Source organism: Haliotis asinina, unplaced genomic scaffold (assembly GCF_037392515.1).
Source record: "Haliotis asinina isolate JCU_RB_2024 unplaced genomic scaffold, JCU_Hal_asi_v2 scaffold_18, whole genome shotgun sequence".
Taxonomy (NCBI): domain Eukaryota; kingdom Metazoa; phylum Mollusca; class Gastropoda; order Lepetellida; family Haliotidae; genus Haliotis; species Haliotis asinina.
Genome location: NW_027133890.1, coordinates 254,905 through 279,956, shown reverse-complemented (window position 1 = coordinate 279,956; position 25,052 = coordinate 254,905). Strand labels below are relative to the sequence as shown.

At 43.4% G+C, this 25,052-nt stretch overlaps 1 protein-coding gene across 3 annotated transcripts; it reads right to left on the bottom strand.

The window, feature by feature from the left end:
- Positions 1–182: 182 nt before the first annotated feature.
- Positions 183–13,080, bottom strand: LOC137269888 (putative ankyrin repeat protein RF_0381). Of its 3 annotated transcripts, none has more exons than XM_067803722.1 (8): positions 12,356–13,080; positions 9,940–9,987; positions 3,814–4,092; positions 3,488–3,532; positions 3,078–3,213; positions 2,755–2,768; positions 2,404–2,442; positions 183–1,930 (listed from the first exon to the last, which is right to left on the bottom strand). In XM_067803722.1, exons 2-8 carry the CDS (start codon positions 9,971–9,973, stop codon positions 594–596), a joined length of 1,884 nt encoding a protein of 627 aa, XP_067659823.1. In that variant the 5' UTR covers positions 9,974–9,987; positions 12,356–13,080; the 3' UTR covers positions 183–593. The 3 variants fall into 3 exon arrangements, with proteins under 3 accessions (XP_067659823.1, XP_067659824.1, XP_067659822.1); XM_067803723.1 differs by having other exon boundaries at positions 3,814–4,089; XM_067803721.1 differs by lacking the exons at positions 9,940–9,987; positions 12,356–13,080 and having other exon boundaries at positions 3,814–5,094.
- Between the last annotated feature and the right edge of the window lie 11,972 nt (positions 13,081–25,052).

Here is a 25,052-nt window from a genome sequence, read left to right as displayed (position 1 = left end):
AGGTAGGTAGGTAGGTATGTTGGTTGGAGGGGGTAGTTTCTCTTGAGATCACTTTATGTCCAGGTGCCTATAGCAGATTATAAAACTGTTTGTGGATCCTGAAATTTTAAACGTTTTGGAACATACTGACTGGATGTTGTAGAATTATGGCATCAATTCATATTTCCACATCAAATCCATGCAACTTTTAACAGGCTTTATTGAAATAGATAAACGCACATCAGTTTTCCTCTTAAACACATACATTGTGAGACATTATTGTATCATCATAGTGTATAATCTAGACCACACAGAACACATTGCTTACATAGTCATTTTCAAGTACTCATATATGTCTGACTGATGGATTGGTGCTTTCTGTAAGTTAGACGTAGCTAATGTTCCTTGTATCGACGCTCTTATGCTGTGAGGTAACAACTTGAAGCGTCAACATGTGTCTAAAGTAAATCTGCAGACTGCAGACACGATATTGTGACATGAAACTGACCACACAGATAACGAGAATGTATCGCACATACTGTAGCTGGAATATATTGCAAGATCATTGGTATGAAGCACGTAACTGGGACTGTCCGTCCGACTGTGCATCTGTGTTAAAGTACATCACTGTCACGAACACCAATAATGTTTTGAATATGTTCCACCACTGGTAGGTGTCCACCCATACAAGCCAGATGATGGACGCCAAACCCTCTTCCGTCAACTAGTGTCAGGTCTGCTCCTCTGTTAACGAGTAGGTCAAACACGTCCTTGTGTCCACATGCGGCTGCCATCATTGCCGGTGTGCTCTGAGACTGTCCTCTACTATTAACGTCAACAGGTTCCTTTGACAAGATACGTTCAACAATGTATTTGCTTCCTCCGATACAGGCCATGTGAAGGACAGTGTTTCCATCTTTATCTTTCTGGGACATGTCACACCCGTTGTTCACAAGTAAATCAAATATGTCTCTTTGTCCATTCTTTGCTGCAAACATTACAGGTGTCATTCGGTTTTGTCCACAACTGTCGATATTAATAAGATGCCCTGTCACAATATGCTTTACTATGTCAACGTGGCACCGAGAACAGCTTGTATGAAGGATATTGTTTCCATCGTGACAGGTTTTGTGTATGTCACACTGTTTACTCACTAGCAGCTGAAATACGTCTGTATGGCCAGACTCAACAGCAAGCATCACTGGAGTCTTCCCCATACTGTCCTCTCCATCCACAGAAACAATGCTTTTATTGAGGATGTGTCGAACCATGTCAACATTTCCTTTAACACATGCCATGTGCAGGATATTTTTCCCGTTCTCTTCCACTATTGGCAAGATGCACCCCTTACTTACAAGCAGTTCAAAGACTTGTACATGACCAAAGTTGATTGCAAACATCAGTGGAGTCTTTCCGTTAAGTCCCCTGCTGTTAATATCAACATTGACGTTGGAGAGGATATGCTTCACAATCTCCACATTTCCTCCGATACAGGCGATGTGAAGGATGTTGTTTCCATCTGAGTCAACAGTTGTAAGATCACTTCCGTTCTTCACAAGTAAGTCAAACACTTTCCTATGTCCAAACCTTGCTGCCGCCATCACTGCTGTCCTCTCACAGTGTCCTGTGGTGTTTACGCCAACTACTTTCTTTGACAAAACATATCTCACTACCTTCAAATGTCCTTTGATGGAAACCACGTGAAGCACGGTGTAACCGTCATCATCTGTCAGTGACAGGTCACCACCTCGTTTCACAAGGAGGTCAACTAGTTTTCGGCGTCCACCCTCAGCAGCTATCATGACTGGTGTCCAGCCATACTCTCCTCTGCTGTTTGTGTCCACCAGTTCGTGAGATAAAATTTGTCTGACTTGAGCAAGGGTCCCCCTTCTGCAGGCACTATGCAGCATGGTGTCCTTTCTGCGACTGCCATCCAGATTTGCGGCTGAAACTACACGGAATTTATGCAACCTTAGCCGTAATAATACCTCTTTGAGTGATAGGGAAATAATTATTGTAACTGAAACTAACTGCCAGTGCAGCTTTATGTTATACAGACTACGACAGTGTGGACAGTTGCACTCTTTGAAGAATGTACCACAGTGGTACTGACAAAGACACATGTATTGAAATTACATTGGCAATGAAAGGCATTGGAAAACAATGGCGAATTCTTTACAATTGGCGCTAAATATTTGACAGGTGTCATCTTGAGAGTGGTAAAAGTACTCGTGGAGAAACTGGACGACAAACAAGGATAAAAGTATTAAATATTGGAATTAGTTACTTAGAATGTATATTTCACTCCATCTGTTATGTTGTTATGAATTGCATAAATTACATCTTGAACATAGTAATCATCATCCTTTACAATACAGTTGTACGCTGGGTCATATAAGGTGAACTACAGAATAAACTTAATACCCGGAAGTAGTCTCTGGCCAACCTCAGGGTCAGGGTGACCTATAAACAACAATTATAACAACATGACATATGTGTTGTATGGTTTTATGCTGCAGTTCTACAACAGCCATGCATATACACCTGTTATATTCTAGATGTTCTGTTATAATGCTGAATATATCAAAGCACGTGTACAATGAAAGACCTCATAAACGCAGCCTCCTGATGCCACATTGTTATTTAATCAGTAACGGAAATTCTGTTCGGGAAATACGTATAGCCTTAATGACAGATTAAACAAAAAGTAAAACACAATGATATGAGTCACGTTGATGTTGTTATTATAAGGTTACAAGCTATACAGTCACTCACCCTTCTTTTCATGTCTGAAAAGAAACATGAAGGCAATTCATGAGAAAAACTCTCATAAAATGAATGTATTATTCATATCAATTTAAGTATAGATAGATAGATAGATAGATAGGTAGATAGATAGATAGATAGATAGTTAGAACCTGTCTTATGATATCCTGAATTAATATAACAATATGTTATCTTTACTCAAAGAAAACGTGAAAGGTTCCAGGGCATTGTGCCACTACTACTTTTATCTGGAATTTTCCTTGGCGAAACAACGAAATTAAATTTGCTTTTATGAAATATTTCACATTTTAAAAGTGCTAAAACTTACTTACCTTAGACAGATGATTACTGCAATGAAAATGACGACACCCACTGTGACCGCTACTGCCACGGAAATAGCAAGGACTGATTTATCTGATGGAGGTTCTGTGGTAGTAGTCTTCGTAGGCTCATTGCTCTCTGTACCTACTGTGAATATAAGGTATTGTCATTCATTACGGCACCAATGCACACATACCGTGATAAATGTTGACAGCAACAAAAACCTCCTGTGTTATATATAATGACAACAATACGAGCATACCGTGATTCATCTCAACACTAATAATAATACCATGTAGTTTATCATGACACCAGCGAGAATGTATGGAGCTTCATAATGATAATTGATAATGCCACACCGCAAGAAAATCCTTATTTGACGGCAACACTCCTGATATTGAAGCTATTAAATATCCGCTACCTGACGTTGTGTCTTCTTCGGGAGTCACAGTTGTTGTGCCAGGAACTGAAGTCAGGAGACGGATGACAGTTAACAAAGGAAGAAGTGAACAATGGTCTGGCTCTTTGTCACCAAGTAAACACAGAACTTCATTTGGGCACACTTCACTGATGTAAACAGATGTGTTTCAAATAGTGCAAAAAGGTCTTAGTTGTCTTGTTGATTTAATACGTTACTATCAGTACACGTGGAATACATTTCAGATGTATCAACACATACACTATCTTCGTTCGCACCTTCAATCGATAACAGAAGCTATGACCACACCCAAAATATGTTGTGCTTACCAGTGTCACAGAAAGGGCCAACATAGTTATCAATACAGCCAAGGGTGCAGTGCCCATTTTGCTGATTACAGACACTTCCCAAGCAGCTAGTGTTGCATGTTTGATTGCAGTAGTTGCCATGCCAGCCTCTGATGCATCCTTCAGGACATATTCCGCTGCTCAAGTCACAGAATCTGTCCAATCTGTTCAGTGGAACAGCGCATTGTGAAGGACAGGACTTGTCACACAGTTCTCCAAATGAACGAATGTTGCATTCGGCATCACTGAAAGCAGTAACTGCTGAACAAAAGGAAAGACGCATAGAATGATTATATCGAAACCCAAATAAAGGTTTTCGTACAAATAAGAACATTTTCATAAAGCGTTTGTCTATTTTGTAACGCTATGCGATAGTTATATTGCATGTTGCATGGAAAGACAAAATTCAATCATCTTACACTCCCCAGATATCATTTCATAGAATGGATACCAAGACTTGTCTTCAAACGGCAACGTCTCGAGTCCACTCAACACACAAGGGTTAATGACAATAATATTGTCCCAAGAAACGGATACATGACCATGTGTATAAATGTTGGGATGTCACAATTGTTTAGAAAATGATTACAGAGCAAAAGGGGAAACACAGAAGAACGTGTGTGGTTGGATTCATGTAAATCGAGAGTTCAGTGTATGAAATAACGTCTGCCCGGCGGCCCGATGCTTGCTAGGTATATGGCTGGATTCATGTAAATCGAGAGTCCAGTATATGAAATACCATCTGCCCGGCGGCCTGCTGCTTGCTAGGTATATGGCTGGATTCGTGTAAATCGAGAGTCCAGTGTATGAAATAACGTCTGCCCGGTGGCCCGCTGCTTGCTAGGTACATGGCTGGATTCATGTAAATCGAGAGTCCAGTGTATGAAATGACGTCTGCCCGGCGGCACGTTGCTTGCTAGGTATATGGCTGGATTCATGTAAATCGAGAGTCCAGTGTATGAAATAACTGTGGCCCGCTGCTTGCTAGGTATATGGCTGGATTCATGTAAATCGAGAGTCCAGTGTATGAAATAACGTCTGCCCGCTGCTTGCTAGTTATATGGCTGGATTCATGTAAATCGAGAGTCCAGTGTATGAAATAACTGTGGCCCGCTGCTTGCTAGGTATATGGCTGGATTCATGTAAATCGAGAGTCCAGTGTATGAAATAACGTCTGCCCGCTGCTTGCTAGTTATATGGCTGGATTCATGTAAATCGAGAGTCCAGTGTATGAAATAACTGTGGCCCGCTGCTTGCTAGGTATATGGCTGGATTCATGTAAATCGAGAGTCCAGTGTATGAAATAACTGTGGCCCGCTGCTTGCTAGGTATATGGCTGGATTCATGTAAATCGAGAGTCCAGTGTATGAAATAACGTCTGCCCGCTGCTTGCTAGTTATATGGCTGGATTCATGTAAATCGAGAGTCCAGTATATGAAATGACGTCCGCCTGGCGGCCTGCTGCTTGCTAGGTATATGGCTGGATTCATGTAAATCGAGAGTCCAGTGTATGAAATAACGTCTGCCCGGCGGCCCGATGCTTGCTAGGTATATGGCTGGATTCATGTAAATCGAGAGTCCAGTATATGAAATAACATCTGCCCGGCGGCCTGCTGCTTGCTAGGTACATGGCTGGATTCATGTAAATCGAGAGTCCAGTGTATGAAATAACGTCTGCCCGGTGGCCCGCTGCTTGCTAGGTACATGGCTGGATTCATGTAAATCGAGAGTCCAGTGTATGAAATGACGTCTGCCCGTCGGCACGTTGCTTGCTAGGTATATGGCTGGATTCATGTAAATCGAGAGTCCAGTGTATGAAATAACTGTGGCCCGCTGCTTGCTAGTTATATGGCTGGATTCATGTAAATCGAGAGTCCAGTGTATGAAATAACGTCTGCCCGGCGGCACGTTGTTTGCTAGGTATATGGCTGGATTCATGTAAATCGAGAGTCCAGTGTATGAAATAACGTCTGCCCGGCGGCACGTTGCTTGCTAGGTATATGGCTGGATTCATGTAAATCGAGAGTCCAGTGTATGAAATAACGTCTGCCCGGCGGCACGTTGCTTGCTAGGTATATGGCTGGATTCATGTAAATCGAGAGTCCAGTGTATGAAATAACGTCTGCCCGGCGGCACGTTGCTTGCTAGTTATATGGCTGGATTCATGTAAATCGAGAGTCCAGTGTATGAAATAACGTCTGCCCGGCGGCACGTTGCTTGCTAGGTATATGGCTGGATTCATGTAAATCGAGAGTCCAGTGTATGAAATAACGTCTGCCCGGCGGCACGTTGCTTGCTAGGTATATGGCTGGATTCATGTAAATCGAGAGTCCAGTGTATGAAATAACGTCTGCCCGCTGCTTGCTAGTTATATGGCTGGATTCATGTAAATCGAGAGTCCAGTATATGAAATGACGTCCGCCTGGCGGCCTGCTGCTTGCTAGGTATATGGCTGGATTCATGTAAATCGAGAGTCCAGTGTATGAAATAACATCTGCCCGGTGGCCTGCTGCTTGCTAGGTACATGGCTGGATTCATGTAAATCGAGAGTCCAGTATATGAAATACCATCTGCCCGGCGGCCTGCTGCTTGCTAGGTACATGGCTGGATTCATGTAAATCGAGAGTCCAGTATATGAAATAACATCTGCCCGGCGGCCTGCTGCTTGCTAGGTATATGGCTGGATTCATGTAAATCGAGAGTCCAGTATATGAAATAACATCTGCCCGGCGGCCTGCTGCTTGCTAGGTACATGGCTGGATTCATGTAAATCGAGAGTCCAGTATATGAAATAACATCTGCCCGGCGGCCTGCTGCTTGCTAGGTATATGACTGGATTCATGTTAATCGAGAGTCCAGTATATGAAATAACATCTGCCCGGCGGCCTGCTGCTTGCTAGGTATATGGCTGTATCACAATCATATGTTATAGCCCGCCCCATGGGCAAATGCATTTTCAATTTGTTTACATTTGTCGATCTAGTTGACTACAGAAAATATTTCAAGCATAGTTTACAAATGTGATAACTGAACGATGTCTGTACCGATCATGATCAATTAAACCATACCTTCCACAGAGCAGCCTACCCATTTATCTACCACTAAATGTGATTGGTCTAGGGAATTCGAATCCATTCTTTTCTGCTTTTCTGATTCAGATGGCATTGACAGTAAACGAATCAACAGTGACCCACAAGTTATGATTTTATTAAATCTGCTTCTGCACATGTTTATGTTTACCTCACTACAAGTAAGTCATTAATTAATCACATTATTTCAACACCTTATATCAGCTTCCCATTTTAAATACAGGAATGGTCACACGTCAAAAGGGCCAGCAACGTTTTCCAGTTATAAGTATCTTAGGAGTTAGTATTTTACTGGAACACGTCACAATTTAATTCTGGACTCACAAAAGTCCAGAAACTCTCTGCACTGTGGCCATTCTCTCACAAGAGATTTGGCAAAAATAAACATGCAGCTGTTATGAATATGTGCTAAGGATGAAGAAATGAAAAAGTGTTTTTTCGAAAACTGAAAATTTAAACTCCCTCGTCCATGGGCGTACCCATGGGCGAACAGTGACCCATGGGCAGGACATGGGCGAGAGTGTTTAATTTCGTCCAGAATGAATGTTTTGGAGGTTGTACATGACTGAAAAAATGTTAATAAGTATCATGACACAAATTTCAGCTCGGTGTGACTTGACTCCGCTAACTGACAGCGATTTAAAAACAATCTCGCCCATGGACGAGAATATTCACTTTCACTGAAAATACATGTTTTTTTCCATGTTTTGCAGTTTTTAAATAAATGAAAGTATATTTATTAGTGCCGTGACACGAACATCTGCTTTGTTTGACTTAATTCTGCTAATTTAGAGCGATTTAAAAATATCATTTGGCCCATGGGTGAGAATATTCACTTTTACTCAAATTACATCTTTTTGCATGCTTTGGTGCTTTGTGTTTCTTTTGTGAGAGGTTTTGCAAGGTCATTAGCTCACGACTGATGGTGCGTGACGTCCTCGACAGAAAGTGACAGTATTTTGAGTTCTTTACTTAATTACCCAGTTGGGGATCCTTAATTACTTATTTGTTCTTAAGGAGCACAGACCATGTATTCTATATTAAAGTGGTAATTGGCAAATGTCAGTAGGACTGACAAGACATATTTCAATACAGTTTAAAGATCTCACAACGCTGTTTATTAATGTGTCCCAGCATAGTCTTTATGTCACTGGAGTAAGGACTTTCACAAATAACTTCAACTTCATAGCTCTACCTATGAAGATCTGGAGTAGAACAGGGCTTCAGCAACCAATGCTTGCCATCAAAGGTGACTGTGCTTGTCGTAAGAGGCAACTAACGGGATCGGGAGGTCAGGCTTGCTGACTTGATTGACATATGTCATCGGTTCCCGATGGTGCAGGTCGATGGTCATGCTGTTGATCACTGGATTGTCTGGTCCAAACTTGATTATGTGCAAACCGCAGCCATATTGCTGGGATACTGCTGAGCGTGACATAGAACTAAACTCACTAAATTAAACTGAAATTATTTGTCATCATAATTTCATCTAAATTTTAACCATATGCTTCCAAAAAGAAAACAAGCAAATGAAAATATTTTCATCCACGAGCGAGGTTAGTCGAATTAAGACCGGAGTGATACTTATAAACACACTTTCATTCATTTACAACCACCAAAACAATAAAAAAAACCCTATGTTTTTGGAGCGGAAGTGCAGATTCTTGTAGTTAGCGGAATTAAGTCAAAATGACTTGAATTTTGTGCTATGATACCTATAAATATATCCTCATTCATTTACAACCTCCAAACCACGGGAAAATATGTATTTTGAGTAAAAAGTAATTATTCTCGCATATTTTTAAACACCCCCTGAATTCGGAAAATTAAATCAAAATCAGTTGCATTTTGTGTCCTGATACTCATAAAGCATTCATTTATTCATTCATTTACATCCTTCAAAACATGGGAAAAGATGTATTTGGAGTAAAAGGAAATATTCTCGCCCATGGGCCAAATGTTTTTCGCCCATAAGTGATATTGTTTTAAATCGCTCTAAATTAGCAGAATCAAGTCAAAATGAGTTGGATGTCATGTCATGACACTCATAAATATGTTTGCATTCATTTACAAAGTGCAAAACATGAAAAAATATATTTTGAAAAAAAGTAAATATTCTCGCCCATGGGCCAAAATGTTTTTCGCCCATGGGCGAGATTTTTTAAAATCGCTCTAAATTAACGGAATTAAGGTCAAAGTCAGTTGATATTTGCATTATGATACTACTTTCGTCCATTTACAACCTCCAAAAGATGAAAAAATGTAATTTGAATAAAAGTGAATATTTTCGCTCGTGGGTGAGATGGTTTTAAAAAATCGCTCTAAATTAGCAGGGTTACGTCAAAATAAGCTGATTTTCGTGTCACTACACCAATAAATATACTTCCATTTATTTAAAACTGCAAAACATGAAAAAAAACATGTATTTTCAGTGAAAGTAATTATTCTCATCCATGGGCAATATGTTTTTTTAAAATCGCTGTCAGCGGAGTCAAGTCACACCGAGCTGAAATTTGTGTCATGATACATATTTTCATTCATTTACAACCTCCAAAACATTTATTCTGGACGAAATTAAACATTCTCGCCCATGGGCCTGTCCATGGGTCACTGTTCGCCCATGGGTACGCCCATGGGCGAGCGAGATTATATTTTGAGTTTTCGAAAGAAACGTTTTACATTTTTTCATCCTTAGCTATGGAATACTGTAAGGGACATTCTCGCGATCTCGCATTCTCGCACTTTTGACATTTTAAGCTTGTTTCCAAAGGTCGAGATCGCGAGAATGTCCTTTACAGTATTCCATACTTTGCTCATATTCATAACAGCTGCATGTTTATTTTTGCCAAATCTGTTGTGAGAGAGTGGCCACAGTGCAGAGAGTTTCTGGACTTTTGTGAGTCCAGAATTAAATTGTGACGTGTTCTGGGTATTTTATGAGTTAGTATTTTACTCGGTATTTTAGGAGTTTCATACACTGATAGAGAACTACTGTCATGGTCATGACATAGCTACTCACAGGATAATATGATGACAATGACGACAAGGAACATGGCGACCTTGTACACTGTAACAGAGGAAATGGTAAACAGGTAAGAATACAATGTGTCCTGCAGAGTACTGTAGGACATTGGGAAGTGGTAACGAGGAAGCAAACTTATCTGCTGTGCAATAGTGAAGATTGTTGGCAGATTGTTTCCTTACCTGCATTTACCTCTTCAGTGTGATTTGTCTTCTATGGTCATGTTTACTAACATGCAAGTATATGTTCAATTCTGGAAACTCTGAGACATTGATGACCCTGTTTGAGGTAGAGGTGGAGTGGAATATAACATAATGTCACCTGTTTAAAGGCCATGAAACATATTTTTACACAGCCTTCCACATGCCAGAACTGAGATACATAAGCAACCACGTTTAGGAGACATAGCGTATGGGTCTGAGATGTTAACAGTAGATACCCCACTACTTGCCACAGGGGTTGCCTAAATTTGGAGAGACACAGCAGTGATGGAGCTAGTTGTAGGGGGTAATAAGGCGGATTTACCGATGTGACTGATCCAAGCTGTCGTACAGGCCTCCACAGATGTATAGAGACTTGCTTAGCGTGTAGTAAGGGTTATTTGTTGTAACAAATACACTGGTGGAAAGGTTCATCACTGATCAGTTCCTATTAGTACAAATTGTAACAGACAATATATTGATGATCACAGAACATGAATCCCTGTTTGTTAGTTGACAGAAACAGTGGAGTAGAACACTGTGGATGCTCTGAGTAAGTGAGTGAGTGACTTAATATTTATTGTCATATCGGCAATATTGCAGCCATATCCTGACGGGAACGGTAAAAAAAACATCAATACATGTATATCAAGAAACCTTAAACTTGCTTGGAACTAAAACCCTGTTGACAGTGAATAGGTAAACCACTAGTATATCACAGATAACAGTTTAACTATGGAGGACAATACAATATAAAAAAGGGTTATAGATTGCCAACAAGGTAGATCACCATGCCAGTGACCATAGTGACAATACAGTACATTTGCTTCCTGCATGGCTCCTAGTTGGATTTACACCATCCCTTAAGCTGTTAGCAATTTTGACATGTCTAGCCGTTCATTAAAACGCACCTGTACTAAGATTAAAAACATGAAAAGTTTTAATTTACTTCGAATGTTTTGGGACTTACGTCGCTCTCGGGAGGACAATAATTTTATCGTATTTTAAGCCCCCTCGAGTATACGACCACTAACAATCTTAGTTACTACGTTAAACTTCCATTCATAAAATATTTATCTATTTACAGCTCAGATAACAAATCTAACCTCTATAAAAATGCAATAATTAAATGAGAGTTCTCATTAATAAGAATATCCTTTAAAGATCGTGATTTAAAATCTTTTCCCCTTGTGATGGAATATTCAACACAGTCAATCAAAATATGCTTCGCTGTGATTCGTTTAAAACAAGGGATGCAGAACGAAGGATCTTTACCTTTCAGTAAATATTGATGAGAAAATCTTGTGTGGCCAATGCATCGTCCTATGATGACCTCCTCAAACCTGGACTGACAACCCAAGTAGGTGTAACCAAAATAGGGTTTTATTTCGTGTAATTTATTGATGCCTACTTGAATGTGTGGATGGTCTGACGTCAGTCATGTGAACTCTCAAAGGAGGGTATTTATTGTACATCAGTAGAGTGATGTGGCGACTGTGGATTTGCAAACACGAGAGGAAATCGGGACAGGTGACTTTCTTACGCTGAGTGACACTGAATTTATTTGCAAAATGCCTCACAAACCAAGCGTAAGATGAGAACACGTGAGTGAGTGAGAATGTATCGTCACGTCGGCAATATTGCGGCCACTTCGTGACGAGAACAATTTAATTCGAACCATTCAATTGAAAATGTAAAAAAAACCCGTGCCGTCGAAGACAGTAAAAAAGCTTGACTATCACATATATGAACATAAATCTAGCACTGAAGATGGGAACAAAATGACGATGAAGAATTGCGAAGATGGGAATTAAAGAAAGAAATATATTCATAATACAAAACCATGGAAAAACTGTCATGGAAGTTATAGAGGTGTCCCGAATCATTACATACAGTGGGTGAGTGAGTGAGTTTTACGACGCACTCAGCAATATTCTAGCTATATGGTGGCATTACATACAACTATAAGCATAAAAAAATCTGACATCGCAAGACTCATTCTCTAGAACCTATTTTGGAAACAGATACAACAAGTTAAGACACGTGTCAGCAATATAAAAACACATGACAACCTATGCTAAACATGTCGGTAGAAGATTCTCTCAAATAGGATCACATGCACAAGGGCTGCCCTGATACTTCCTCGTCAGGCGGGAAAGGCTGACATGTGTAATATGAACAATACGCCACTCAGTAACAGTATGTGGACTTACCGAGCACTAGAGCACTTCACAAATTACACACGTTTCAGTTTGTACTCATGGTCTGCCGGTCAGACTAGATGAATATGTATTAGGAAACATTTCACCTCCGTTTCCCAACACGGCTTGCCCTGGTGGACAAGGACGGATATTGTTGACAGTCACGGAAGAAAGCGTCTTGTATCCATACAACTGTGCACCTTGGATTTCGTTGTTGCATTGAAACTCTATTTTTAGCAATGATTCATGCTTTGAATATGTTGACTTCACTAAGGCACAGCTGAACTACACACTCGGCCCTCATAATACAGTATGTGGATAGGGCAATTCACATAGATGTTTTTAAAATATATATATATCACTATTTTGATCGAAATGAAAGTAAAACCCATATATTCCAATCGTGCATTGTACTTTCAGAACACATATTAACTAGTTTCAACAGGTTACGCTGGTTTCAACTAAACCTGTTGGTCACTTTCGCTTTCAGTTGGCGAGATGTAGTTTACTTGATCGTCAACAGGGACGCTCGTCAGGTGCGTGTATGTGTGCGGGTCTCTGGTGGAACTGCCACATGCTACACCAGCTCCGTCATCTGCGTCAGCTGCTGGTTGTAGGACGTCAGCCAAGACAACCATGTTTCCTATGCCTACCTCAGGGTCTGCTCGTCTCAGAGGTGGAGTCACACACTCCGGTCTGTCCATACCCCCTCCACGGTCTGCCGGTCTCAGAGGTGGAGCCACACACTCCAGTCTGTCCATGGCTACCTCAGGGTCTGTCGATCTCAGAGGTGGATCCACACAGTAAGGTCTGTTCATACCTCCTCCATGGTCTGCCGGTCTCAGAGGTGGAGCCACACACTCCAGTCTGTCCATACCTCCTCCAGGGTCTGCTGATCGACGAGGTGGAGTCACAGGCTCATCTGTGTCCATGTCCTCCTCCCTGATCTCATAGTATCGGTGCAATTGCTGGTAGTCCATGACAGGAGCGTCAGGTTCCAAGGGCGATATTGTAGCAAGGTGTATGCTTTCTGTTTGACTTTCTCTGTTAAAGAAATTATGGAGTCTAGACAATTAAATGGCATACATGTAAACAGCGTTTGTCCAGAGACATATTACGACATCAGAAATCAGTATTACAAATATAAATGCACGAATACGTTTTCCCAGACTTCCATAATCATTAATTAGTGCTACACGGAAGTAACTCATGTGATATGCCCCATGCCGAGTTCGTTTCATTGATGAATCATAGCCGTGGTTGAAATGGTGTGTGTTCACTACGCTATGATATGTGCTCCATGGTTACAGTGGGAGAAGTTCAAGTCGTGAATCTTGTCAACTTGTTTTTGTTTTCAGAACTAACAAAAAAATGAAAGGTTATGACGGTCTGAGTTTCTTCAATTCGTCCTGCCTTCTCACCTTCGTGCTGACATCCCCCTACGGTAACAGAAGTAATACACGCAGACTGAGACCATGACGATCTGTACAATCAGGAGAGAGATGATAAGGTACACCAAATATCCTGATGACTTGATTTCTGGTTTGTTGCTGTTGATTCCATCGTCTGTGAAAGAGAACACGCTCAGGATTTTGACAATGGACATATCATTAACAAACGTAATTCTGTGAACTGTTTCTTCATCTAGTTTATGGTGTGAGAATGGGTTACGGATATCCTGTTTGAATACTTCTAACAAAATGTACACATGAGCATCAATTAAGCACCACCCATTTTCATTCTACAAGAATAACACAACACACTGGTCATTCATGATATGGAAACTAAACATATGCTTCCAATTTCGTTAACTGATCCAGCTAAGTGTCAATCCATCAACTACCAACAGTGCTGCTATTTATGGCTGTAATTTATTGACGATCCAGAACTATGCTCACACAGACAACGTCTGTAGTCCAACGTACACAAATTTTTCAAAGAACGTTCACTGTTCAATCCTAAGCCAACAGTAATGGTGACATCAGTATTTGGCGTACCCTCCCCTCGCACGGATAACGGCTGCGACCCTTCTCCTCATGCTGGAAATCAAACACCGTATGCACATCACTGGAATCCTCTGCCTTTCCTCGTGAAGAGCCGGGGCTAATTCCTGTTGATTTTGAACAGGCGTATCCCTTATTTGAACTTGACGCCCCAGATGGTCCCATAAATGGGTTGAGATCAGGGCTTCTCGCATGCCAAGGTAATCTGTCATCTGCGTTGTTCTGCAAGTTTGCGATAACAGCTCTGGAACGATGGGACTTATCATTATCGTCCATAAATACTAGCTGACTGGCTAGGAGTGGTTATTCAAATAACATCAGCTGCCAGTGCTTCCTGTTGGTATCTCTGACCATTGAGTGTCCTTTGAATGGTGGTAAGATTCAGCTTACAGTCATAGGAGATATACCCATACACCATTACAGAGCCACCTCCAAAGGGTTCAGCTGCATGGATCATCCACTGTTGATAAGCCTCATTATTCCTTCTTCAAACTCGCCAACGACCATCAATCAGTAACACGAAGAAGAAAACGGCTTTCATCGGACCAGTGGATCCTGCGTCATGTCCGTTATGGTTTTGTCGCTTATTAAATCACGCCAAACGTTGAGCCTTGTGTCTATCAGTGAGAAAGGGACGTCTGATTGGACGACGTGTGTCCAGCGAACCTGAGCCTCCTTCTGATGGTGCTGGTTGAGAGACGAACACCCACTCTCCATTGTTCTCTGAGATCTTTGGCAATGGCCATGGGCCTGCGTCTCACTAGGAGAACGAGGGTACGGTCATTACGGGAAGAGCTCTTCCTCGGCCTTCCTGATAGTGGACGATCCTTGACGTAACCAGTGCATGTTTCCTTACAAGGCGACCAATGACAATGTGATTGATTTTCAATCTAGGCCCAATGCTGCGACAGGACAAACCAGCTTCATGCATACAAATAATCTGCCATCTGGTAGTTCCAGAACGCCTACGCCTGGGCACGTAAAAAAAGGTTCAGTTTCAGCACTGTTCACTTATTTATGCGTCGATCAGAAAGCAATGAAGTAGTATAGGTAATGATAGTTCTGGACCACTTTCAAGAAATGTATCTACAAAGCCTTATTTAGTAAATAAGGCTTTGGTTGGGCCATTAGCTCTTGCTACTATTACCCCTACTACAAAAAAGGTTGGCGGTAATTACTGTGCCTTGGTAGGAGGTAACACTGTGCCGTACGGTACGATTAATAATTCTTCTCTTACAAAACCCCTACCCGGCCCATCCCTCAAGTAGTATAAGTTAGGTTCGTCGGCTTTCATATCCACTTTATCTATGTTGTAAGTTTTGACTGACCATATAGGATCGGTGGCTCGCTTACGGCTATCGCCCTCGTGTTCCCCCGGCTGGTATAGATACCTCACTAGGGCCCTATCTGGTATTTGTTTATCCTTCCCACGCAATGGAGCGGCCGACTCTGCAACTATTGATTTTAGTTTGATAGCGTCTGCCGGTTTCTTACCGGTGAGACGGGTGACTTCATGGTTGATTGCCGACACCACCTTGGGTAACCTCGTGACCCATTCAGTCGATCGTTTTCCAGGGGTGGTCATCTCCCTAGCATACTGATAGCCGAACAAGCGCTCAGCCAAAGTCCTATTAAATCTCTCAACTATGGCTTGGCTGCGATGGGCTCTGGCCGTGCCACGCCTGACCTTTGTATCGTGTTTGGTTAGCAGTTGTGACACGGCACCCATGAACTCCCGTCCGGGGTCAACTTGCAGCTCTGTTGGTCACGTCAGTGGGCTGCGTTTGTATATGCGTTCAAATCCTCTGGCTACCTGGGCCGAATCTTTCGTGGTCAAGGGTTCGGCTTCCTTGTAACGACTGGCTACATCCACTACGGTTAAGGCATACTTGTACCTCTTGTCGTGGGGTAGGAACAGTAGGTCTGCCTGGTGAACGCTATTAGGTATGTTAATACCGAACCTCCTTCTAGGCACGTAGCGTGGTGCCGGCAAATAGATCTGCCACAGGGCTTGTTTTTCAAGCCACGCTTTGGCTTCCTCCGGGGGTACTCGCGCTATTTTAGCTAGCTTATCTACTGCGCTAGCTCCTTTCCAGTACCCACGCGGGCTGTAGTAAATAGCCTCAAATTTTTTCATGTCCATACGCGTATGTGTTTATTCCATCAATAGCTATCCAACGTTTCGTGTCCATAGGCGATAGGGACGTCTTGTTTATAGTCAGTCCGTATATCTTATGCCCATCACTTCTAAGTGTGTTCATTTTATGTCTAAAGGTACGGGTCTTGAACAGGGCTTCCTTGAATCTGGCGTGTTTGATGTGTTGTTTCACCACATACTTCTTAACCCCTTTAGCCTTCCGGATCTCACTATTGTCGGCTTTCAGTATGGAGTACATCTTAGGTCTCAACCCTATGTACTCGGCTATGGGCGTGCCAGCACACTCGTCCTTCATCTTACCTAGGACCTTTTTATTTACCGTACTGTGTAGGGTATGGGTCTTAGGGTAATCGCTGGTGTCGTATAAATCAAGGTGTTTTTTCATGTCCTCGTACACGTCCTCGGTTCGAATCTCCATCAGCAGGGAATCCGTGTCAGTGTACAGCACTTCACACCTGTCACCGTACTGTTTCTTGAGCTCGTTGTAGTAAAAGTCGTACATCAGGTGTTTGGATAAATCGAGGATGCTCATCCCCACATAAACAGGCCGGTTGAATTTTATGTGGCTTTTCTTCATGTGTAGGGCAACCAGGTTGTCTGTGAATATCTTACTACGGTTGAATGCCGGACTGGCTATCAATCTCCTGAGCTTGTCTTCCTCACTCGACCGAACCAGCTTCACGGTCACGCGTTTCCTCAGGTTCTCCATAGTCTTACCAAACACCGAGTTGTTCATGAGCTTGTAGAGATTTTTCTCAAAATCACTGGTGGCTTTTTTTCGTAGGTCTGTGTTCATTCTGATGTAGGGCTCCATCCATGGGCTCTGGTCGAACATGAGCACCCTGTGTATTTTGGTCAGCCTCATACCCAACGACAGGTACAGCTGTAGGTTGCGATAGTGAACGATGTACTTGGTCTTATTCATTAAGTTAGGCACGAGTTTTTCAACGTCTGTCACACGCCCACCTGACAAGTTATGTTGGTACTCAGACATCCAGTCTGGGTTAACCCTCATACGTTCGGGGGCCAGGGGGTAGCTGTTGTGCGATGTGTGTAATTCCTTGGGATACTCTAAGTCAACCTCGAGGATATACCCTTTGTTCGAATCTGGTGCAACCTCTATAACATCAACGTGGGGTACCCATTCGAATCCCCCTGTAGGTAGATACTGACTCATGGCCCAGCCGTACAGGTTGTTTGCATCGAGGTAGAGAATGTGATTGGTTGGTTTGTTAGGATCGTAACCTTTCACGTATTGATTATTTGCTTTCGCGTATCGTTTGGATGCCATGGAAATCCCACCTCGCAAGCCTTTCTCAATGAATAGGTGCATGTCGTAATCTGTGAGCAATTCCAAATTAACTCCGGTCTTTTTAAGCAAGGCGTCCCACGACAGACCTGGGCTGGTGTAATACCATGCGGGGTCGAGTTTATACTGCTTTAAACAGGTCCGCCTGAACGTTTCAAACACGTCGGCTAACAGCAGTACATCTGTCCTCAAGTACAGGTCGTGATAATCACCCAGGTTCTTACAACCCAGTTTATTCCATACGTTAGTCGCGTGCGAGTAATCATCTCGTGAGACGGGCGCCTCATTCAGCTTGCTATAAAAGCAGTCAATAGGGGGTAGTCTGGTCTCGGTGAACTTGGCCCAACTATCCATGTACTCATAGGGGTACACACCCTTCCTCATAAGCAGGGGTCTAGTCTCGGCGTCTGTGTATCGATCGGTGATAGGGAAGGTATTGTTGGCCTTGACCAGACTGTCGAGTGACGACAGGAGGAACTGAAACGAGTCAATGAACCTAAGTCCGTTTAAGCTGAAGGAGATGTATCTCTCCATGTTGTTGGGGATGCACGTTATATTACCATCGATTTTCGCGATGGCCTGCATGATCAAGTGTGAGTCGTACCCTCTCAAGTTGTGAAAGACAACGGGGATGTTTATTGTCCTAGGGTTGATTTTAAGCTTGAGGTTGCACGCGCTGTGAGCGGCGCCTCTATACTTACCAGTTATGTGGCAGTGATCTCTCACCGAATCACCGTTAAGTGGTGAGTCGCACACGTGACAGTTAGTGCTACTAGCGTGAGCTAGCCTGTCGACTCGGGTCATACGCATGGGAGCGATTCTATACAATGCATTCCTAATAATTTTTTCTTCCTCCTGCAAACACTTTAGAAACCTTTCAGCCGCGTCAGGGCCCCTATACACTACCGGAGCTTTCGTTTCCCCGTCACAACGGACGACAATGTATCCAAACGAACAGGCTTTATGCTCTTGTGTCTTGTGGGTAAAGGTACCGGCGGCACCACTGGGGTGTGTGGGGGATTCCCCCACAACTAAGGCTTCGAAGTCGGCGTATATAATATAAGGTACAGACATTTGGTTCTTGTGGTTACTGAATTTTAGGATATTTTCACCTTCCTTAGGCATGTCGACTCGTATGGCCGTCTGCCCCACACCTTGGCAATCATCCCGGTGGGATTCTAATAAATCAGCTCGACTGAAACCGTGTAGGCATCGTACACAAAAGTGTTTTTCCCCAACGTGTTTCGACTGGTCGTGCAACAACCGGCTGAGATGTTTTATCCACGTGTAGTGATACTTTTCACCTCGCTGGATCATGAATATATTGATAACTTGGCAATCCTTCACCGGGCTGACCCTGTGTACTATTGTTGTGTTACCTTCGTACCCAAAGACATTTATAGCCAGATTATTCTGTTTTTCTACTTTAGTGATCTGGGATATGGGGGTGGGTTCATCTATACCATCCCAGTTGAACCCATCGTCTTGGGGATAGCTAGAAAGCCTATCTGAATGAGTGCCAGCTGGAAATAAGGCTGACCTGATAGCTAACCTCAGGCAATCGTTTCCTCTATTCTTAACGTTTACTATGGCATGTTTGTTCCTATAGTAGGGAGGCAAGGCTAGGTATGACCCGCCTCTGAACGGCACGTAGTTAGCTATGTCTAGATAGACATTATCGATTTTATCTACAACCCACCCGGACCCCAAGTGTGTATAGCGTTCTAGGTATTCTCGTATCTGCTGAAAACTTGTATCGATTGATGCGTCAATGGTCTCTGCATGTGTGACGACCTCTTGTTGACCTCGGAAGTAAGACTGAACATACTCAGTGGCCCCTGTGGGGCCCCCAACCTGCTTATCGAGCGACATTTTCACTGTGATCTGAAACTTGATACTTCCTAGATTATTTAGTTCCTGGTTGACCTTATCAGCTATCAGAGGCTTGATATCTGTAATGTCTATGTTTCTATCAACGTGCATGCGCCAACCTCCCAAATAGTTGCCTACGGCGTGCTTAGTGCGCACGAACTGTAGGTCAATAGCTCTATTCTGTCGTAATAATTCTACAAGCTGTGGTTTTCTCATACGGGAATACCCGCCTAAACCCAAATCGTGTGCCTCGGCTTTCAGTTGTTTTACAGTGGGACGTGCTACGGGGGTATGTGATAACAATGCGGTTAACCCGGCTCTCCCCAGGTTTGAATAACCCGTGTGTCCAAGCTGTTTTGCTTGAGCTTTTAATTGTTTTACCGTAGGAGGGGCTTCTAAACCTAGTAATCTCAACAATGCTGACTTCCGCATTCTAGAATACCCGATGACACCTCTCTGTTTTGCGACCCGCTTGAGCTCGCTTACAGTAGACATCGTGTTTACACCTAAGAGAACCAATGTCTAATTGGTTCACAGTAAGGGGAGGTAACCCTTAAGTGGCTATCTTGAGCAGTCGCCTACGTTCTTTTATGTAGCCTTTTTTATTCTCGTAGATGAGTTGATGTCTGACTACGTTCGCTCCGTGAGCTTTACATAGACAGTAGTGTTCTTTAACCCCGATACCACACACAGAACACGTGTAGTTAGGACTTCCCATATGGAAACAACAGAACCCCTGATTCCTGCATTTCCTACCACAGGCCTCGGTCTTCCCCATAAGTATGTATTCGCATCGGTATGGAGCGGGTCTCATGTTTACTTATATAGGTATTTTAATTTAATTGCTTTGCAACCAACGCAGTAGCTGCTATACCCAACACTATGAAGCCCAGTTCACGATTCATTTGTCCCTTTGATGGTGTGTAGTACTGAGCGAGTGTGGGTTTATTGAGCGGTTCCAATTGTTTACCAGTTAGTAGATAGTATTCTTTCATTGCTTCATCGACATCGTTGAATGTTTGAACGGCATGGTTTTCACGCTGGAGTTGTTCGTTAATAAAATCGATCCTCTGGAGGCGTTTTTTAGCGTACTCGGCCTGTGCTCTTTGTAATTTCTCAGTAGCGAGATCGTGCCGCTTCCTTTCTTCCTGTATTTCAGCCGCGTGATCATCTCGTAGTTTCGAGAAGAGGAAATTACTCCCGGAAAATGCCAGGGCATTCACTAACGCCCCACCAACCATCATAGCTATCGTGGCCATCCTATATTTATTTCATTATATTATCAGGTATGATCCCTTGTTTTACTAGGATGTCTTTTGTGGCCATCGCCATACCAAGGTTCATTATGAGCATACCCATATCCTGCAGGTTGAAATCTAGCTTGATAGTTGGTTGTTTAAGCACCATTTTAGTCAACCGAGCGTACCCTACTGCTAGACTGGCTACCACTGTGGCGTGGTATGCGTCGTTGACGAACGTTTTCCCCTCAGACATTATGTATATGATATAAAATATTAAAATTATAACATGATATGCGGGTCAATAGTGGGGCCTGCCGGCGGCGTGGGGGTAACCCCAGAGTTTCCCTCACTGTGGGAGGGTACCCCCACGTATAACCATGTTATAACCACGGCAGCAGTTACACCTACAGCCAACAACAGTCGGGGGTTGGTCACTTTATGTTGGTTACACCACCGTTTTTTACCGGCAGCTACTCTCTTAGGATTCTTCTGTCTGGTTACTGTTTGTGAAGGGGTCACTTCCCTCACTGTGGGGGGTATCACCTCGGGAGGGGTTTCCCTCACTGGTTCCTGTGTCACTTCCGTCACCTCGGACATCTATACTATTATTATTATTCTTTCTCTCAAATTGACAATGTTTTGCCGTGATAATCGCCGCCGTCACTGGAGCCAACAACATACCATATTTGTGGTACAGCCCGCAGCTGATAGAGCTCACGGCGTGTTCGATAAAAGGGTCTTTCTCGAGGTCCTCCCACAGGTAAAGTCGGCGCTCTGGTGGAATGGGAAAGAAGTATGACACAATACCGGTGTATATCTGGGTCATAGCCGATCCTATTGTTTTTGTCATTTCTGCTCCGAGCCGGGACTCGTATCTAGCGTACAGCTTATCGATTTCTTCGGCTGACATTTTGTTGATTTTATCCGGAGTGTAGTCTCCAAAGTAATGTTTGGCTTTGCCGCCAACAGCCAACGCCACCAGTTTCTCTCGCTTGTCATCAGTGGGGCCTGCGGGCGGCGTGGGGGAACCCTCCAACGACAATTGTTCGAGCAATTCCTCACACTCCATCTTATAATATAACAAGTAAGATTTAGTTTTAACTATATAATACCCGATACAGGCAAAACACAGAGAAATGAAGGTTAAGTTCAAATATCATAGCTTTGCTTAGCTTTTGCTTAGCTTTGCTTAGCTTTGCTTAGCTTTTGCTTAGCATACTATATATGCTACTGGTTGGTCGGTTTTTAGAACGAGCTTAGCGTGTTTAGTTTCAGCGAGCTGTTTCTTCACCCGTTCCCGTTCTAATTTACTCATCACATCGTTCTCTCTCAAACACTCCTCAAACGAATCCCTGTCCTTGCAGTGAAATAAGGCCACCCATCGCGTCTGCTCCCTGAGGTCTTTCAACACCGAGTTGAACTTCTGCGTTAGCACCCAGACGCTGTGATTTGCATGCCGGCCGGAGAAGGCCAGGTACGATAGCATGTCTCTCTTTTTTGTTATCTCGCGATTAGCGCTGCAGTCGTCCAGTATGAACAGCGTCGGTTCCCCTTTAAATTTCTCGTGAAGAGCTTTCAACCAGTCCTGCGTGTTCCAGGGTCGATTTTGTGTACGTCCGGGTCCGTCATCACCCAAGGTCGCGCGTACGTTTTATTCATGCTCAGAGTAGGGCACATGATAACGATGTTATCGAACACATCCTTGTAGTAACCCTCCAACATATCCAACACGAAAACGGTCTTCCCACAGCCAGTCTGCCCGCACACTATGGCGCAGTGTGGGTCAGTGGGTAACCCCAGGGGATACCCCCCACTAGTAGATGGCTTGCACGAATCTCCCATTGTCTATACACCTGGAAATTAATCAAGCAACACCCCAATTTTTTCTATTGGAGCAACTTTGAAGTGTTCTGACAATCAAAATATGCCGGGTTGATATAGTTTGACACTTTTTTATTCAACAGACGATCTCTGACAAACAACTTAAAGGGAAAAAGTATCAAGACTTTGCTTTATTGCAACGAAATCCAAATTCTTAAAACTGTCTTAAATTCATGAAAAAATGGACACAATTTACCATTCATCCACAGACGTTGTTGTCAGGTGTATTAACACAAATGTCACATGGAAAGAAAGAACAGTCATCTGAGAGTCTGCACACCGACTTTCATCAATATCTAGTGTGTCCTCCCTGCGCACGCACCACTGATTCCAGACGCCTCCTCATTCCTTGGATGAGTCTCCGGATCTGATTCTGGGGGATCCTGTTCCACTCCTCATGCAGGGCAGCCGTCAATTCGTTGAGATTATGGACTGGTGGGTCTCTCTGCCTCACACGACGGCCAATAAAGTCCCACAAATGTTCAATGGGGTTGAGGTCAGGGCTCATGGCAGGCCATGGAATTCTGTCAATTGCATTTTGCCGCAAAAAATCATTTACAGCATGCGCCCTGTGAGGTCTAGCATTGTCGTCCATAAATATGGGTCTCGTTGCCAGAGGATGGTTCTCAAAATGAGGTACCACAGCCCTGTCAAGAACCTCCTGTTGGTAACGAACACCGTTAAGGTTGCCACGGATGGTAATGATATCCAACTTGCAGTTCATGGAAATGCACCCCATACCATAACGGAACCTCCCCCAAAGGCCACAGTCTCCTGGATGTTCCGTGGAGCCATTGCTGTGTTCCTCTGCCTCCAGACCCGAGTACGACCGTCCACCATGTGCAGCAAGAACCGGCTCTCATCTGAGAAATGGACCTTCCTCCAAGAGGCAATGTTCCAGTGCAAACGGTCATTACACCAGGCCAGTCGGGCTGCCTTATGGGCTGGAGACAGTCTGGGTCGCTTGATTGGCCTCCTTGCCCGGTATCCTGCAGCTTTCAGACGATTCCGAACAGTCCTGTTCGAGATGGGTCTCCCTGGAAGCCACTCCTGTCTCAACCGAGAGCTCGAGTCGAAGGACCTGCGCCGTACAAGTCTCAGTAAAGCTCTGTCCTCCCGGACTGTGGTCTTCCTGGGTCTTCCTGGTCTAGGCAGGTCTTTAACTTCATTAGTGGCCCGGTATTTTTTCAAAAGTTTTGAAATTATGGAATGATGTCGTCCGATTTGAGTCCCGATTTGTCTTAGAGACATACCAGCATTCCTCATGCCGATTATTTGCCAACGAGTGGCCTCTGATAATTTCCTACGTGCCATGACATTGAAATGAATGAAAAACCGAATGCAATCGACAACCTGCGCTTGTAAACACCCCAGGGAAAAAGTGCATTTTTCGAAAGTTGAGGTTAAAGCAATGCACGTGCGCTGTGCAAGCTTCACGCGCGTCATATCAACCCATGAAAAGCTCATGCTGTATGTCAATACATCAAAATTGAATAATCAATCATCAAAATTACTTCGTTAAACTTTGTTAAGTTTTTATGTGTCTTTGAATTTGGTGTTGCTTAATTAATTTCCATATGTATATATTAAGTTGCGCGTCCATAATAACGTACAGCTATAATTTCAACTTACCAGCGGTTTGAGCCTTCTTAGTAATCTGGATGGTTATCCCTTCGCTGCCGTTATCTATACGGCGCCCGCTACCGTGCAGTTTATCATCATCCGTGGATCGCATGTCCAACCATAGTGCGTACTTGGTGGTCAGGTATTCACCGATCTGCACGGAGCCGAGGTCCAGGTCCTTTGTTATGTAATCCCCCACTGGTAGCTTTTTTATCTCATCCCACTGCTGGTGTGGTCTCATACCATGACTGAACAGCTGGTTGGGCACGCCCTCGATGGTAACTTCCACCTTTTCAATCTCGGGGTTGAAAAACTTCTCGCTGTCCCTCCGGAATGGATCGTAATCCTCCACGGGGACGACCAGGATACCTTTCATCGATCGCGCCGGCACGTTCAGGTTGATATTCCACACAGTGTCGCTCTTATCTCGCATGACTGATCTATGCCTCAGTACGCGATCGTACAGGATAGCCATCTTCCCAGAGTACTGGCTTCGAACCTGCCTGGCCAGCTCAGGGCTAGTGACCATGTCGAACTCCAGAGAGATGTTGTCTATGGCATAACTGGCCTCATCACCGTTCGGCGTACGCACTACTTTACTATAGTCGTTAAACGTGAGCTC

Bases quoted from the DNA above. Each gene is read 5' to 3' on its own strand.
- LOC137269888 (XM_067803721.1), bottom strand. From the start codon at position 4,171: ATGAAAATGTTCTTATTTGTACGAAAACCTTTATTTGGGTTTCGATAT. The intron at 3,214-3,487 runs GTAGCGGATATT...TTATATTCACAG, and splicing joins CGAAGAAGACACAACGTCAG to TAGGTACAGAGAGCAATGAG. The intron at 1,931-2,403 runs GTATTAAGTTTA...AATTCCGTGTAG, and splicing joins TGGCCAGAGACTACTTCCGG to TTTCAGCCGCAAATCTGGAT.